The following is a 16,485-nucleotide window of genomic DNA, read 5'->3' as shown; positions in this document are numbered from 1 at the left end:
AATCAAGAAACAAGCTAGGATGGCTTTAGAAACCCATTTTAGCATTTTAGTTAATGATTGAATTTATGTTTGTTTATTTGAGACAATGTACCTTACTTTAGAATTTAATAAAATGATTTAATTTATATTGTCACAAATAGTGTTATGTTGTTTTGAGCAATTTGTTCGTCTCATCCCGATGTTTCCGCCATCGGTTGGGGTGTGACATCCAACCACTGTTAGGAATGACTGAAATAATTAAAATGAAGATGCGACAACAAAGATTAATACTATTTAAATTTATGTCATTTAGTCAACAGTGGTAAATCAAACAGTCGTTAGCATACACAGTTGTTTCATCAGCAGATTCTTGAAAAAACTACTATCAATGATCAAATTCTGAACATTTGTTTTATCTTTGCACTCATCTGTTCACCATCAAACCAATCCCTGATGCTATTAAACCTCTGTTGACTTACCAAGCAGATGTTCAGACAGAATTCAACATCAACATAATCTATTAACCATCAAACCAACCGTTGATACTATTAGACCTCTGTTGACTTACCAAACAGATGTTCAGACACAATACAACATCAACATTATCTCTTCGCCATCAAACCAACCCTTCATATTATTAAACTTCTGTTGACTTACCAATAATTAAACTAATTCAAACTAAAAAACTAAATAAATAAAACTAAAAGGCAACATAGATTCATAAGTTTAAAATTTATTCATTTATTCATGACATTAAAAGTCCAAAAATTACATCACATGCTGAACAACATTAAAGTTCAAATCTAACAATAACAGCAAGAATGAAGAAACTTTAGCTTCAACTCCATCGATTGTTGAACCTCTCGATGTATGTCCTTTAGCATCGCCATGAACTCCACGTCTCTATCACCGCACTCTATATTAATAACAACACAAAGCTCACGAACGGAAGTTGAAGGCATGCGCATAAGATCTCTAGAAACCTGCTCTCTAGTGAGCAGGCCAACCTGCAATCCATCAAAACATTTCTTCAACTCTTGAAGAGTAGCCCTGTCTTCATACACCTGTTCCTCGATTTGCCTAACAAAACGCTGCTTGAAATCATCCGATTTTGCATCTGTGAATGAGACCACTGAATAAACTATATAACTCAACTTTCCTGAAAGTATGATATCTTCTTAGGAAAACGTGATGAAAAAACAGGTGAAGTGACTATGAGTTTATATACTGAACTTTGTAATTATGAAAACGTGTAGATTTAATATATATAAACATAATTGTAGGATCGTTTGGCGACCCGAACGAGTCGTTCAGAGGTGTTTTCGTCAATTACAGGTGCGGAATAACAAGTAATCAACGTAGGAATAGCTTGCAATACACTTTAATCTCCTTTTCTATTGATTTGACGATGAATACAAGCTGTTTTCGATCCGGCAGCACCTCGGTACGAAAATCAGGAACCGTTACAAATGAGATCGCTCTAGAGGTATTTATAGGCTACTGGAACCGCTTATTGGTCAGGCCCAATAAGCGGCCCATATACATGGCATTGGAGCGGCCCACAAACTTGACACATAAGCGGCCCAAGATAGTGTCATACGAGCGGTCCACTATCACCATGCTATGAGCGATCCAAACCCTATAAACCTATACAATCTCATAATTTCTTGTATTACGTGCCTGGATCTAACGTTCTAAGATAATGACTCGATACAAGACGTAATCAGCAGATGTAGTGCACCAACAGACTCCCCCTCAGATGTTGATGGAGTCGACTATCGAGTCACACCAGGCTGTATCTTCACATCGTCAGTCTTGATCAGTCTTCGAGCTTTTCTTTCTCTATCTACAGACTCCCCCTCTTGATTTACTGGTATTCACATCTTCAGTAACATCTTCAGGATCAACGCCTGGCTTTCCTGCATAGACTCTACCTCAAAGTAAATTTCTATTACAAATTGATTTCAACAACTATGCACCAGCATTTTACTCCCCTCAAAAACAATCTATGATGAACCACTTGAAGAAGGCTAGATTTAACGAAAACAGTTAGATTTACATAAACACTCCCCCTCAAATTCTGCTCATCATGTTTAGCACTCTGAATTTTGCAAATCAGTTTTCCAATATCAGTTGTCGAAAATCTTTTTGACTTTTTTAAAAAAAATATGCTAAAACACACACAAAATCTTTTTGGATTTTGAAATAAAGAAACTAAAATGCAGAAAAAAAAAACTATTTACAAACAATATTTTTGTGAGTTCGTGCAAGAGGATCATATCAGTTTATGAGACAAATCACCAACACCGTTAAGCTTGATTTCATTTTAAGCTTTAAACAATTTACCTAGATTGTCAGTATGTTTGTCCTCTTAAATTTTCAACACAAATTTCAATCGATTCGAGATACGATATTAATGTTTTAGAGACTTAAACTTAATTGTGTATCACTCCACTTGGATATACTCCTGTATCCAGATCCCAAATATTCAGTCTTACAGGTGAGTATACCACAGCTGATATCTGTAAAGGGGTTAAATGCGAAACCGTGAGAGCTCAGGTCAGAACTTCCGTTCAGCAGAGAGATGACGGCTCGACTTTTGGTGGGTCCCCTTTAGAGGATCTTTTTGCATTTCAACAGCAGCGACTATCAATTTTATTGTTTCATCAGCATGCTGAGGGCGAAGCTTATGTTTCAAAGCTTTTAGCAGAAAGTATTATCCGGGGACTAGGTCAGTATTTCCATACAGCAGAAGTCCCGGGATAATACCCCAGATATCACTGAGTATAAAGACCTAGTATCTCAGAATATGGGACCTTTCAAACAAGATTTCGGGGGTTACCCATATATCCAAGAATAGTTACCCACAAATTAAGCAAGTTTGAATTAGGTTTATATCTCGTTTCAATTTACTAAATGTGCGAAAATCTACTGACACATCCGCAGTAAGATTGTTTAACACTTTTTAGACTTTACATATCTTTAGCGTGCCGTGATAGTCCACTGATGTACTATCATTTCCTCTTTTTCGCAACAAAACTCATTTTTGAATTTTATCATGTTTTTGGCTTTTTCAAATTTTCAAATGTTTTTGGATTTTCTGAAATTTCCCTACTCCCCCTAAAATGCAAACACATTTTGAAGAAAATTTGAAAACTTCTAGACTCTTGACCCACTAGAAACATAAAATGCAAAATAAACTATACAAAAAAAACTTGACAACTGACACTGAATCACATCAAATCGCCATTCACTAGGCATAAACAATCTGAACTCCCCCTATCACAAACCATTTTCTCATTTAGATTTCAAAACACTTAAGTTTGTTTTAATCAAAATGACTTTTCCGAAAAATGAATTTGTGTTGATAACAACCACTTGTAGGTCTATCTTTTAAAAACGGGGATGTGGTTCATCATCTTGTCTATCTTTTGCCATGGATAGTAAATCAAGTACAATTTAATGTCCCTGATTTATCATTTTCATTTAAGAACCTTCTGTACCACTTGTAAATGTAACCTCTTCAAAGTATACAAACATCTCAAAATTTAACCACAAATACCACTTGTGGGATCAAGATTACCACTTGTAGGAATGTTACGTCTACATCACCATTTTACCAATCAGAATGCCGATTCCTGCTTCGCACTTACCAACCTGGAAGCTCCGGCGTAATCCTTTCACCTGCAAATATCCAAACATTTCAAAATTTTACAAACAAACTTCTCAAATACTAGAAAGATGCCGATTCCTGATCCACGATATAGACTTGGGATCTCTGGCGTAGTCCTTAGACTATTATGGGAAACAAACATCCATCCAAGTCTTCTCAGACTTGATGGTTTTTAATTCCTGAGCAGTCGGGTTGTATGTAGCCTTTTTTGTGGCGTAAAAATCTTTGACCCTCTTTGCTCTTCCACTCAACATTTTCCCAAATATCTTCTTAACATTTCCGTTGAATGTTTTCTCGACATCAAAATCATTCTTTTCTTTGTAGAACTGATTTGAAATCTCAGTTTTTCCCACTTTCTTTTTAACTTCGTCAAACTTCAATGATGGAAATTCCTCATCATTTACTAAAATTTTCTTCTCAACCTGTGGCTCATCTGGCTTTGTGGAACCAGATTCATCGCCGACATTCACTTCATCTTTCTTTTCAACCCACACCTGGTTGTCTTTTCCTTTCTTCTCATACTTGTTCTTTTGTGAACATTCACCAACCTCGAATTTTGAATTCTCAAACATTCTAACTTTTTCAGTCGGTGGTTCAACATCAACAACTTTCTCTTTCAACTTTTGAGAAATTCCCTGTTTTGCTTTGGCATTCTGTGTACAGTTCCATGCAATGTGACCGACTTCATTGCATCTGTAACAGGTTCGAGTCTCTCTTAGATAACTAATCTCAACTCCATTCTTCTTTCTTTCAGCGAGAAACTCCTGGTTTGACTGTCTCCAGAACGATTTCTTCTGTTCCTCGTCTGAGCTTCCACCTGACACAAATTCAGATTTCGTTTTAGAATTTTTCATATTTTTATCATTTTCTGGTGGAATAAAACCTAAACCTTTCTTTTTATAGCTACGATTTTGGTTAGGTTTCTTTTGAAAACCAGAACCAGAACTATAACCTTTTTTCTTGTTTAAACGTTGTTGAACTCTAGAAGTATATTTTTTAGATTTTTCAAAATTTTTCAAAACTTTTAGTTCAGAAATATTTACCTCTACTAGTTTAAAAGTTTTGTTGATTAGATCCGTTTTAACACTTAAAATTGGAAACTCTTTGTTGTAATATAATTTGTCAGAACCATTCAAAGTATAAACAACTTCGAATGTTTCATCATTCAAATCAGCTTTTGATAACAAAAACTCGTTACTATAAGACCGTTTAACCGACGAGTTTTGACTGTTGACTGACGACTTTGACCCTCCAGACTCAGACTTTGACTCTGTCTCCTCATCAGTGTCCAACACCTGATCGACCACCATTTTGATTAATTCAGACTCATGATCAGTATCAGATGAGGTAAACGTCACATCAATGTTTTCTGGTAAGACGTCAGTTGTGTCGGTTTTAAGCTGTATATTGACTGCTTTTTCAAGTTGCTCCTCATTTGGTTTCCTAGGTGAATACCCATCCCAAATTGGAGGTGGACACTTGTTATAGCTAACAGTCGGTTTCTTACCACAATTTTTCTTCTCTTTCGGCTTTTTATCTTCAAAAGCTTCCATACCTGCAACCGTTGGATAAACACGATCAATAAGATAATCAGAGGTAGAATAACTCAACAATAACCTCCTAATTCTCTCATTTTCAATCTTTTCTTTCTCCAACTCTTGCTTCCATTTTGCACTTTCTTCAATGTAGAAATTTATAGCTTTTTGTTTCGACATTAAAGTTGCATTCATCATTGTCAGCGCCTGTTCTCTCTCAGTGTTTGTTGTTTGTAGACCAATTACTGTTTTGTTCAATACGTCGTACAATTCCTTCACATAGTTGAGATTGAACAGTAACTGCTCTTTTTTCTTTTCATAGTCAGTAATGATGTCATCTTTGGCTGCATAATCCTTGCATGCTTCTAAACACTTCTCACATGGCTTGACAACTTCAACAATCTTTTCCACTTCGATTGTCTTAACAACTTCAATCACTTTCTCTACTTCAATCACCTTTTCTTCTTTCACCATCTCAGTAATCTTCTCAGCTACACTTTCAGCATTCTGAGCATCACTTTCAGCTTCAGATTGCTGTTCTTTAGCAGCTTGTTTTTCCTTCAGTATCTCCATTTGCTCTGCAAAATAGAAATGAAAATTATCAGGAGAAAGATGAGACTTAGCAACAGTTATATGTTTTTCCTCATCATCACTGCTGCTGTGATCAGGTGACTGATCAAACTGAACTGATTTATCAGAATCATCATCAGAAACACCAGAATCAGATGGTGTTTTATCAAATACAACTTGTTTTTCTGAAACAATTTCATTCTGTACACTCTCATCAGAACTCGATAAACTCTCATCTGAACCTACTGAAATTTCTCCAGATCTTTCTGAAAGTTCATCAGTACTCTCAGAATTTTCATCAGATACAACAGAAAATTCATCTTCACTAGACATTTTCACTCCAATCGATTTCATCCAAGTAGTAAAAAGATCTGGCTCTTGGACAATATTGGCAATGAACGCTTTAAATTCTCCTTTTTCATCCACAAACATATCCCAGCTGAAGCCTTCAGGTAATTTCTCATCATCTTGATTGATAATGCGTTCTGCTATGGCTCCGGATGGTATATAATCATTCCAGCTAAAATCTACCAAACAAGCTCTTTTGGGATCTTCAATCTTTCTTCCATGAGCTGTCTGAGGTTCCTGGGATTGCCCGACTTGCTGATAGATAGCTTTGCGGTAGTAGTCATCTTTTCCGAATGGATTCTGTGCTCCGCTAGCTTTTCTTCCTTTGCACTCCCGCTTGAAATGGCCTTTCTCCCTGCAACGAAAACAAGTAACTTTAGATTTATCAAAACCTAAAGTTGAAACATGAGCATCAAGAAAGTCATTTCTCCCGGTAATAGTTTTGAATTTCTCAGCCCGACGAAGAACACTTGCAAGACACCATTTGATATCCATGAGTTCCATTTCCTCAGCGTCTATCTGATCGTAATCCTCTTTGGTGAGCATAGGATTTCCGATTCGACCAGCAACAAGACCTTCGTAGGATAACAAAACTGAACCCAGAAGTGCCATATGATCTTTCGTAGTGTCTTCAGAAAAGCTTTGACCTTCTGGAAGGTTGAGAGCTATGTTGCACTGAATTATGTATCCATTTCCGATTTTTGTACTCTGAGACTGAAAGCTCGTGTTAGTCTTGTAACGCCCCAAAACCGAATTATTAAATTTGTTAGTAAGGCCCCGTGCCTAATAAAATAGAATGTAGTAACTAGGATATTGAACCTAGTTAAATGCTTAGTCAAAACAAACAAGGACATGAAAATGGGTTAATTATGAGCAAGTGTCAAACATGAGGGGGTGGTTTGGAATAAATGGAAAGATTTAATATAAAACAAAAATAAAAACCACAAACACACACACCTGGACGTGTGTGTGTGTGTGTGTTCGATCAGAGAGGAGAAAGAAAGGGGGGAACCCCTCATGAACCCTAATCAACAAATTGGATGCGAATTGGGTTGAATTCGAACTTGCATGAGCCCTAAAAGCGGTTATCTAAGCAAGCTTTAGCCAAGGTATGCCTTAATTTCTAGTTTTGATGAACAACCATGAAGTGGGTGTTGATGAATATGTGAGTTTGATCCAAATTAGGATGAAAGTTTACTATTGCTATCATGTTTAAGTAGAATCATGGCTAAATTTCGGTTGTCATAGTAAAATTGGAATGAAACCTATGTTAATGAGCATGAGAATAGTCATGATGAAATGTGTATGTTGATAATTATGTTGATTCATAGGATATGTGGTAGGTTTTGATGATAACATGATGCAAAATTTATGACAAAGTGATCTTGCTTGAATATGGAAAGAATATGCTTGAATTACTTGTACATTATGCATAAATGTTAGTACGCACGCCTAGTGTTCGATGAAATGTCTAGGCGAAGCTAGAAAGTAAAATTATTGCAAGAATTTGGTAATTTGGTGTAGAATGTGATAATGTTATGTTAGATAGTTAAGTTAGCATGAGATACGTGTTTTGGATGAAATACATGTGAGTAGTTAGTTGATGAGATGGTTCCGAGAAGTATGCATTAGGGATTAGTACCCGATGCTTGAATGGTAGTGCACGCCATGAGTCGGATTAGTGACATAATGGTAATTTAGAAATGAGTATGTACTAAGTGTATAGATTGAAGACAACTAGTAAAGCTTGATGTTACGATTACATTAAATTGGCTAACTTAGCATGTAGTTGTCAAGTGTAGGATCATGAAAGTGTTACCATGTGTAAATTGATTTTGTGAATATCGAGTAAGAAATCGAGTGATTATGTAGTTGTATGTACTACATGACATGATTATGAAACGTGTATGGCGTTACTAAAATAGTCTATCATATCAAGATGGTCGTTGACTTTCTGAAAAGTCAATGAATATGCGAGTGACATGATTAGACTTACGAATATGTCTATGAGAATTTAAAGAATCATGATTAGGTGTTAGGACGATTAAATGCACATACGTATGATAATAGATTGACTAAATGAATGTTGAACAATGTGGATTGTCGGTTCATGTCATATGCATGATAAGTTTGACTAATGAAAGTCTATGTAGCTAAGAGTTTGAAATGGATGTGATATGAATGAACATGCATACTAACTTTGATGTGGACATAATGACTTGAAAGGATATGAACCCCAATTGACATGGACTCAAGTATGGAAAGCTAACGGATCATGAGGAAAGGGGAAGCTTTGCACAAACTTGGATGCACAAGGTAAGTGATTTCCGACTCACTTCTTAGTATACATAAGAACTTATTTTGGATATTATATGTAGGGAAGTCATGTATGGTGTGAAATGATTGAAAGTAATAAGATAACTATTGATCTAGACAGTTGAAGGTAGTTTATGGGACCAAACGGGTCGAATAAATAAGAATAAGCGAGGTAATGGTAATGATACGGGTAATGACTAAGGACCCGGGGAAAGAATCTTAGTCTAATATGTGAGGAATTGTTTTACGGATGTTTAGGAACAAGTTTCAAGTGAAACGGATGCAAAACGAGCAAGTTATGCATATTTTAGTTCTTAAAAAGGAAGGCTGATTCAGGGGCCACCGTAAGCTACGGTAGCCACCGTAGCTTACGGTGGGAGCTGGGGACTTATTTCTGCCGTAAGGCAGTATAAGGAAGCCGTAAGACTTCAGGGGCCACCGTAAGCTACGGTAGCCACCGTAGCTTACGGTGGAGGTCAGGTACAAATGTATAGTTTGAGGTTTTCTTTGTTTTTCCTTCAAATTCGGACCCCGTGAACCCATTCCAAGCCTTGTTAAGCTTCTATAATGATCCTTAACCCTACTAAATGGCTTGGTAAGTTATGGATGAGTATGAAACTCATTTTTAAGAACTAAAACATATCCGATAGATATTTTTTGAAGGCGTTTAAGATGTGCGAGCAAGATCGGGGTATGTAAGCGAGTATGCGGGGTAACGAATTAAGTACGTGGGTATGTATGTGTGTATGTATGTATGTATGTATGTATGTATGTATGTATGTATGTATGTATGTATGTATGTATGTATGTATGTATGTATGTATGTATGTATGTATGTATGTATGTATGTATGTATGTATGTATGTATGTATGTATGTATGTATGTATGTATGTATGTATGTATGTATGTATGTATGTATGTATGTATGTATGTATGTATGTATGTATGTATGTATGTATGTATGTATGTATGTATGTATGTATGTATGTATGTATGTATGTATGTATGTATGTATGTATGTATGTATGTATGTATGTATGTATGTATGTATGTATGTATGTATGTATGTATGTATGTATGTATGTATGTATGTATGTATGTATGTATGTATGTATGTATGTATGTATGTATGTATGTATGTATGTATGTATGTATGTATGTATGTATGTATGTATGTATGTGTGCATGTATGGATTTCACTATTTAATGTATGTATGTGTATAATTATGTTTCGATTTAAGTATGGGTGTAAGTATGTAGATATGTACATAGGTAAGTATATATGAAGGTGCATATGCCTGTAGGTGTGAATATATATATATATATATGCGGATGCTAGTATGCATGTATAACCGAATGCAAAAAGGTAAGCACGTATGTTCATACGATTTTAATATGATTGTGTATTGATGCAAATAACAGTGTACCTTGAGTATGAACAATAATACAGGTACAATGATGAAGTCTCTTTGGAGAATGGATACTCAGATGGAAATGCCTAGTTACAAAGGGATAATGGAGTAGAAAGTAAGAGTGTATGAAACTTGTTACGTTCATATTATGTACTAATGCTCGAAATTGTATGGTAAGTGTAGGTCGTACAAGCCACCGTGAATCATTGAGGAGAAGAGATTGAAGACGAGTCACAACATAGATTGTACGGGAATACTTGACTATGTAAAATGATAGTTTCAAGTTATGCTTTTATTTTGTAATTATGTACAAAAGATTGTTTTATTGTAAGAAATTTTATAATACGAATTTCCGCTGCGTCTTTTCAGTAAAAGCGTCTTAGGGTGTTACAAGTCTCTTTCGGATTCACACTCGGAAACGATGAAAACCCACTGCTGCTCTTGTTTGAACCCTGATCAACTTTGTCTGATGAATCTCCAGCACTGAAAGCGGTTTGAATTTTCGGACTTCTTTCAGTTTCAGAAACTGGAACACTTCCTTTATAATACATTTTAACATCCTGTTGACCACTCGAGCTATTCATCCGGGCTATCTTCTGTTGTTCCAGATCCTGCCCCTCTAATTTCTCAATAAACTGCCCGATTGTTAGTTTGTCATAAACACCCGTGTTTTTCAATATCATCAAATACGTTCCCCACTCTTTCTGAGGTAACGCATCAGCCAATTTATCAACCCATTCCTCACGACCCTTTTCAACTCCTAACATAGATAATGATCGTACCAAGTGACAATATCTCTCGATTAGCTTTTTAGTATCCTCACCCGGCAAACTGCTAAATAAATCAAACTCCTTTTTAAGCAATGCCTTCTTGCTTTTGAGCATACTTTCACTACCCTCGAATTTTACTTTAAGAGCATCCCAAATTGATTTAGCAGTTTTGTCGTGCTGTAGCAAAATGAATATGTCTTCTTTAATCGCCTGCTGTAACAAACTAATCATCATTTTCTCTGCCTTGTACATTGCACGTTCTTGATCTGTAAATTCAGATATTTGTTTAATAACTTGCAATTCTGTTCTCGGCAATGTGTACTTTTCCAATATGCACTCCCACGATCTGAGATGATTTGCCTGCACCCAGTTTTCAAAACGATCTTTCCACCCGTAGTATTCTTCAATACTCATCAGTTTCGGGGGTTTCTGGGTGGTTCCCGTCTCGTTTTCAATACTCATGGCTTGAGCAATTGCGGCTGGAGTACTCGGTGTAGCAAAGGCGTTGTAAAATTCAGAATTCATGATGATTTAGCACAATTTTCAAAGTAACAGACAAAAAAGCGATCCAAAATGATTAATGTGTCACAAAGACGATCCAAACAAAATGTCAAATAAGCGATCCAAGTGAAATTTGATCACAAAAGCGGTCCAAAGAAAATGCTATTCGAGCGGTTCAAGAAATATTCAGATGAGCGGTTCAAAAAGTTTCAGTTCGAGCGGTTCAATTCCTGTCTGTTCGAGCGAATCCAGATGGTCCAACTAGGCGATCCAGGTAATTGTTCGTACGAGCGGTTCAGAAAATGTATGAATAAGCGGTTCACAATTGTTTTTGGGGCGGTCCAAGTCACTCGACCGAATAAGCGGTCCTAAACACGTACGGATGAGCGGTTCACAGAAATTAATTTCGAGCGGTTCAAGTCAGACCGATCGAATGAGCGGTTCAAGCTAGGTCCAATAAGCGATCCAGAGTTGTTCCAGAAAAGCGATCCAACTTCGGACAACGATTTAACCCACTATTTCTTTGAATTTCAACCCCAAACTTTCAAGGGTTTATCTCTATACTATCGTGCACAATCCCTGAAATTTTCAGCAAGTTTCGACCGTGAAAAATATCTGAATCTGAAAAAGAATGAGTAGAAGACAGAAATTTCTCCAATTTTCAGCTATTTCCTGTAGAACTCCTCCTCCTGAAGCTCTGATACCACTTGTAGGATCGTTTGGCGACCCGAACGAGTCGTTCAGAGGTGTTTTCGTCAATTACAGGTGCGGAATAACAAGTAATCAACGTAGGAATAGCTTGCAATACACTTTAATCTCCTTTTCTATTGATTTGACGATGAATACAACCTGTTTTCGATCCGGCAGCACCTCGGTACGAAAATCAGGAACCGTTACAAATGAGATCGCTCTAGAGGTATTTATAGGCTACTGGAACCGCTTATTGGACAGGCCCAATAAGCGGCCCATATACATGACATTGGAGCGGCCCACAAACTTGACACATAAGCGGCCCAAGATAGTGTCATACGAGCGGTCCACTATCACCATGTACCTATGAGCGATCCAAACCCTATAAACCTATACAATCTCATAATTTCTCGTATTACGTGCCTGGATCTAACGTTCTAAGATAATGACTCGATACAAGACGTAATCAGCAGATGTAGTGCACCAACAATAATCTGCTTCATTAAACAGTCTTTTAATGCAAAAACCTTTTCAAAACCCCAACTTTTATGGGAAATCCGTAAAATTAAATACCAAGAAACCCAAGGGATAAAATATCGAAATTCAAAGAACAAAAGCAGATTATGAAAATTACAATTAAACGATTCATTTTCCATGTAAACGCGTTTTTTAAACTCTATAAAAAACCGATGATTCGTTTTGATTCAAAACATCAACAACTCGTCCTACAAATCACTTTCTGTCAAAATAGTTCCAAATCAGAAAACCTACAAAAAATCTACATGGCAAAGTTCAGTTTCTACCACAGGTCAGACACCAGCGATCTTAAAACACAATTCTCGATGTGGTCACTCAAAGAACAAAGAACAAACCAAGAAGTAAACAGGAAAGTCGACATAATCAACAACACTAATAACAACAAAACCTGGAACAGCATAGCATTGCTCGATGAAGTCCTCCACTCTCCTCCATCAGACTTCCAGAAGAATGCAGAAGAGTTTCTTACACAACTTCTAGAACAGGATCAGAAAATCTGCAACATGGTAACTGACCTGAAATTAAAAAGAGAGCATGAAATCACATGGAGAAAGGCTAGAGTCTACGAAATCTTAGCAAGTGTTAATCCTAGCGTGTAATACTTTATAAATATTTCATTCAAATTCAATATTTTTCTCTGTAGTAGTTCATTTTAATAATATAAACATGCATCTTAACAGTTAATAAAAAATAAGAAACAAACCTAAAATGCAAAGGTCTCTTCTCAACTGGTGTAGCACAACTGACCTTTTCACGATAGAAGATACATATCGTCGGTTGAAGTTGCAACTCTCCCATCAAAGAATGTAACACATGCAACTTTTCATGATGTTGCAACAATTATATTGCAACATCGACATTGAAAGGTTGATGTGTGATGGCCAACATCATTGATACGACGATGTTGGAACAATGATACCGGAACGATAACATGTAAATAGAATCATCAAACATTCGAACACAATTGTGTAATCGGAGAATAGCGGCTAAATCACGAGAGTCGAGAAAGATGCATTTGAGAGAGAGAGAGAGAGAGACACGCTTGCAGATATCAACGAGAGAGATTTGAATGTGCAGCCTGATAATTATGTCTTATTTATAGAATGGTTTGAATTTTGAATTTTGAATGTGGAGACAGAATTTGAATTGGAGAAGATGTTGATTAGAGAGAGTAATTGATTGAAGAAGATGATATGTTATATATCTGGAGCCACTGTAATTTTGAATTTTGAATTTGGAGCCATAATATTGAATCGTCAGAGTTTTGAAGTTTGAATTTTTAATCATCAGTGGTTCGGTTACAGTGGTTTGATTACATTCGTTTGAATGGGCAGACCTTTGAATGGGCAATGGTTTTGATTACAGTGGCTTGAATGGACAGTGGTTCTTATGAGATTTTGAAGGGGCAGACCTTTGGAATCTAAATGTGGTCCAACTTTGAATTTTAAAGTCTTTTAATATTAGACTTTATGATGTAATAATGAGATAAGAAAAGCCTTGTTGGACACCCTCTCCCGCTGACACATCAGCTTTTCTTATGTCATTTGGATTTCTCCTTTTATAGAAAGTATAGATAGATGATGACTCTTAATAGATCATAAAGTCATATTATGTTTTAAAGAGATATATATATAGTTTTAGTGGGTCATAGTAGAATATAATGGGCAATAACAATAGGGGTGTTCATCTGGTTTCAGGTGTTTATCAGGTTTTGTTTTTGGATATTGGCTGGGAAAAGGTGATCCAATAATCGACCCTTAAAGTGCGGGTTTGGTATATTCGAGTTCGGGTCAGGTTATTCGGTTTTCTGGTTTAGATGTAAAATGAAAATAAATGTTTTTATTACAAAATTATCATCAAAAGTCATATTCCTACTAAAAATATATCACCAAAATCCAAACATCATTTGACAATATGATATTATAATGTTCAATACTCCCAAAACTTAATGTTCCAATACTAGAGACTCCAAACCAAAACACATCTATCAAAAAAGACAATAAATGTTCAGGGTTTTTTTCAGGTTTCATGTTTCGGATTTTTCAGGTCGGGTTGTTCGGGTTTTTGGCTAGGAAAAAGTGACCCGATAATCAACAGGTTTAAAGTTCGGGTTGGTCGGGTTCGAGTTTTTCATGTATTCTCTAATTCAGGTCGATCGGGTTTCGGATAAAAGTGAACAACCCTAGATAACATATTGTAGCATCTTTAACAGACTGTATTGTACCTTGATAGTCATGATGACCCTTAATGGACCATGGTGAATTTTATTTGGTCATAATACGTCTTACTGGACCATGGTGGTCTTATTAGTAATGATGCTCTTAATAGACCATGATATACTTTACTAGGTCATATTGTGTCTTAGAGGGTTATATTAGATCAAAATGGTTCAGTGTTATCATTTGTAAGAGTGGGTTACGGTTTTGCGAACAGGTAAAAATTATCATTTTAGTAAACAGGTCCAAGTTGTCATTTAAGTAAAAGGGCCAACGTTATAACTTTCAGTAAAGCCTTGATCATACCCGTGTTTAGGGATTGTAAACTATGATCCCTTTAAGGTAAAAGGTCTAACAGTAAATTGTCACTGTCTCTCCTGATTGTAAACTGTGACCCCTTGAAGGTCCAACGTCATTGGTGGTAAGTTGAAAAATCCTATCTACTCAATCAAATGAAAATGTATTCAATTTAAAACCAACATACAAAGAAGCTGGTGAACACATTATTAAAAATACCGTAACGAATAACTAGAAAACTCAATAATCAAACATTGTCGTAAAAGCATGTAGATGCTATATTTTGCATTTCACTTTTTGGGCTTTGCTTTTTTCCTGGCGATCTGCTTTCCATGATAACATGAATTCCCCATATCTAACAATTCAAGGCTTTCAACACAAATATACATGCCAACTATGTGTGAAGAAGCACTGAAGTCTGCAAGTTGTGATAGCACCTCTGTCTCCGGATTATAAACTTTGATCCCCCTACCGTATGGGTCTAACAGGAGATCGTCAGTGGCGGTAAGTTGAAAAAATCTATCAACTTGATTCCCATATGAAACTGTATTCAGTTTAAAAGCAACTGACCAAAAAGCAGAAGTGTCATTATATTCTCTCCTCACCCAAATCGTGCAATCATTGTGTCTTACAGAAATTCTAGAAATAACGGCTAGAGAACCTTTGATGACTGCCAGTCCACTCGTTTCCCAAGTTGGCTCTGGCAACTCAATCGAAGAACAAACCTCAGAGCTGAAATCGAAAGTCATTATATGATGATCATAATAAGTGTATTTATCAAATAACAATGTTCGCACATGTGTTTCGACCCAATGCAGTGCTCCATTGAAAAGACACTGGTATGAAGTCACCCGAGAACACTCATTAGGGGAAGCAATCTTACGCCAAGTGCGTGTCTTGACGGTGCAAACAAATAAAGTTGGGTGGGATATCCTCAAAATCTTGTAATCTTGGATGACGGGGTCGTAACCAAACCCATAGACAGGAGAGTCACCACGAAAAGTACGAGGATCACGAATAGCTACTTTGCGCCTAGTTGAAGGGTTCCATAGAGTCACACCCTTTCCAAATGCACGAAGGCATAGAATCCCATTACATGAGCCAAAAGTTGATCTGGCATCTATGAAAGGATACTTGATTGGATTTATGCCCATATAGGAATTATAAGGCAATTGGCCTTCAGAATGGAATGTATAGAAGTTTTTAGTCTTATATATCCCTTCATCTTTATATCCATCGTGGTGTATGCACAAGAACTTTTTCGGAGAACGAAGAGCATGCAAACGGATGAAGGCGGGGCTACCAATACGAGCACATAATGATTTGGAAACTGCTCTAAAACGGAGAAGGGATTTGGTTGGTAGTCTGGAGAAGATTTCAACAGTCATCTCATCACATACATCTTTAGACATTTTTTTAATCCAATCCTGCATGAAATCAGAAAGTTGTTTTCATTAACTAACTCTGGTAATTAAATTATAATAATAACTAAATAATCAACGTCAGGTCACTTTTTTATGAATTTTGGATTAGTTCTAGGAATCATGCATGATCAAGTATAACAGCAATATGCTTCGCGATCTATAGGGATTAGGGATGATAAGTATAAGGAAAAACAAGGATCGGTGATTTACCTAAAA

General features: G+C 36.5%; 1 protein-coding gene across 1 annotated transcript; it reads right to left on the bottom strand.

Annotated features, from left to right (window-relative positions):
• Positions 1-15,135: 15,135 nt before the first annotated feature.
• LOC110938624 (putative F-box protein At3g16210) lies at positions 15,136-16,257 on the bottom strand. Its single transcript, XM_022180826.2, has one exon. It carries the CDS (start codon positions 16,255-16,257, stop codon positions 15,136-15,138), a length of 1,122 nt encoding a protein of 373 aa, XP_022036518.1.
• Positions 16,258-16,485: the final 228 nt, after the last annotated feature.

Source organism: Helianthus annuus, chromosome 5 (assembly GCF_002127325.2).
Source record: "Helianthus annuus cultivar XRQ/B chromosome 5, HanXRQr2.0-SUNRISE, whole genome shotgun sequence".
Lineage (NCBI taxonomy): Eukaryota > Viridiplantae > Streptophyta > Magnoliopsida > Asterales > Asteraceae > Helianthus > Helianthus annuus.
The sequence above is the reverse complement of the archived record's forward strand: the minus strand, read 5'-3'. Positions and strand labels throughout refer to the sequence as shown.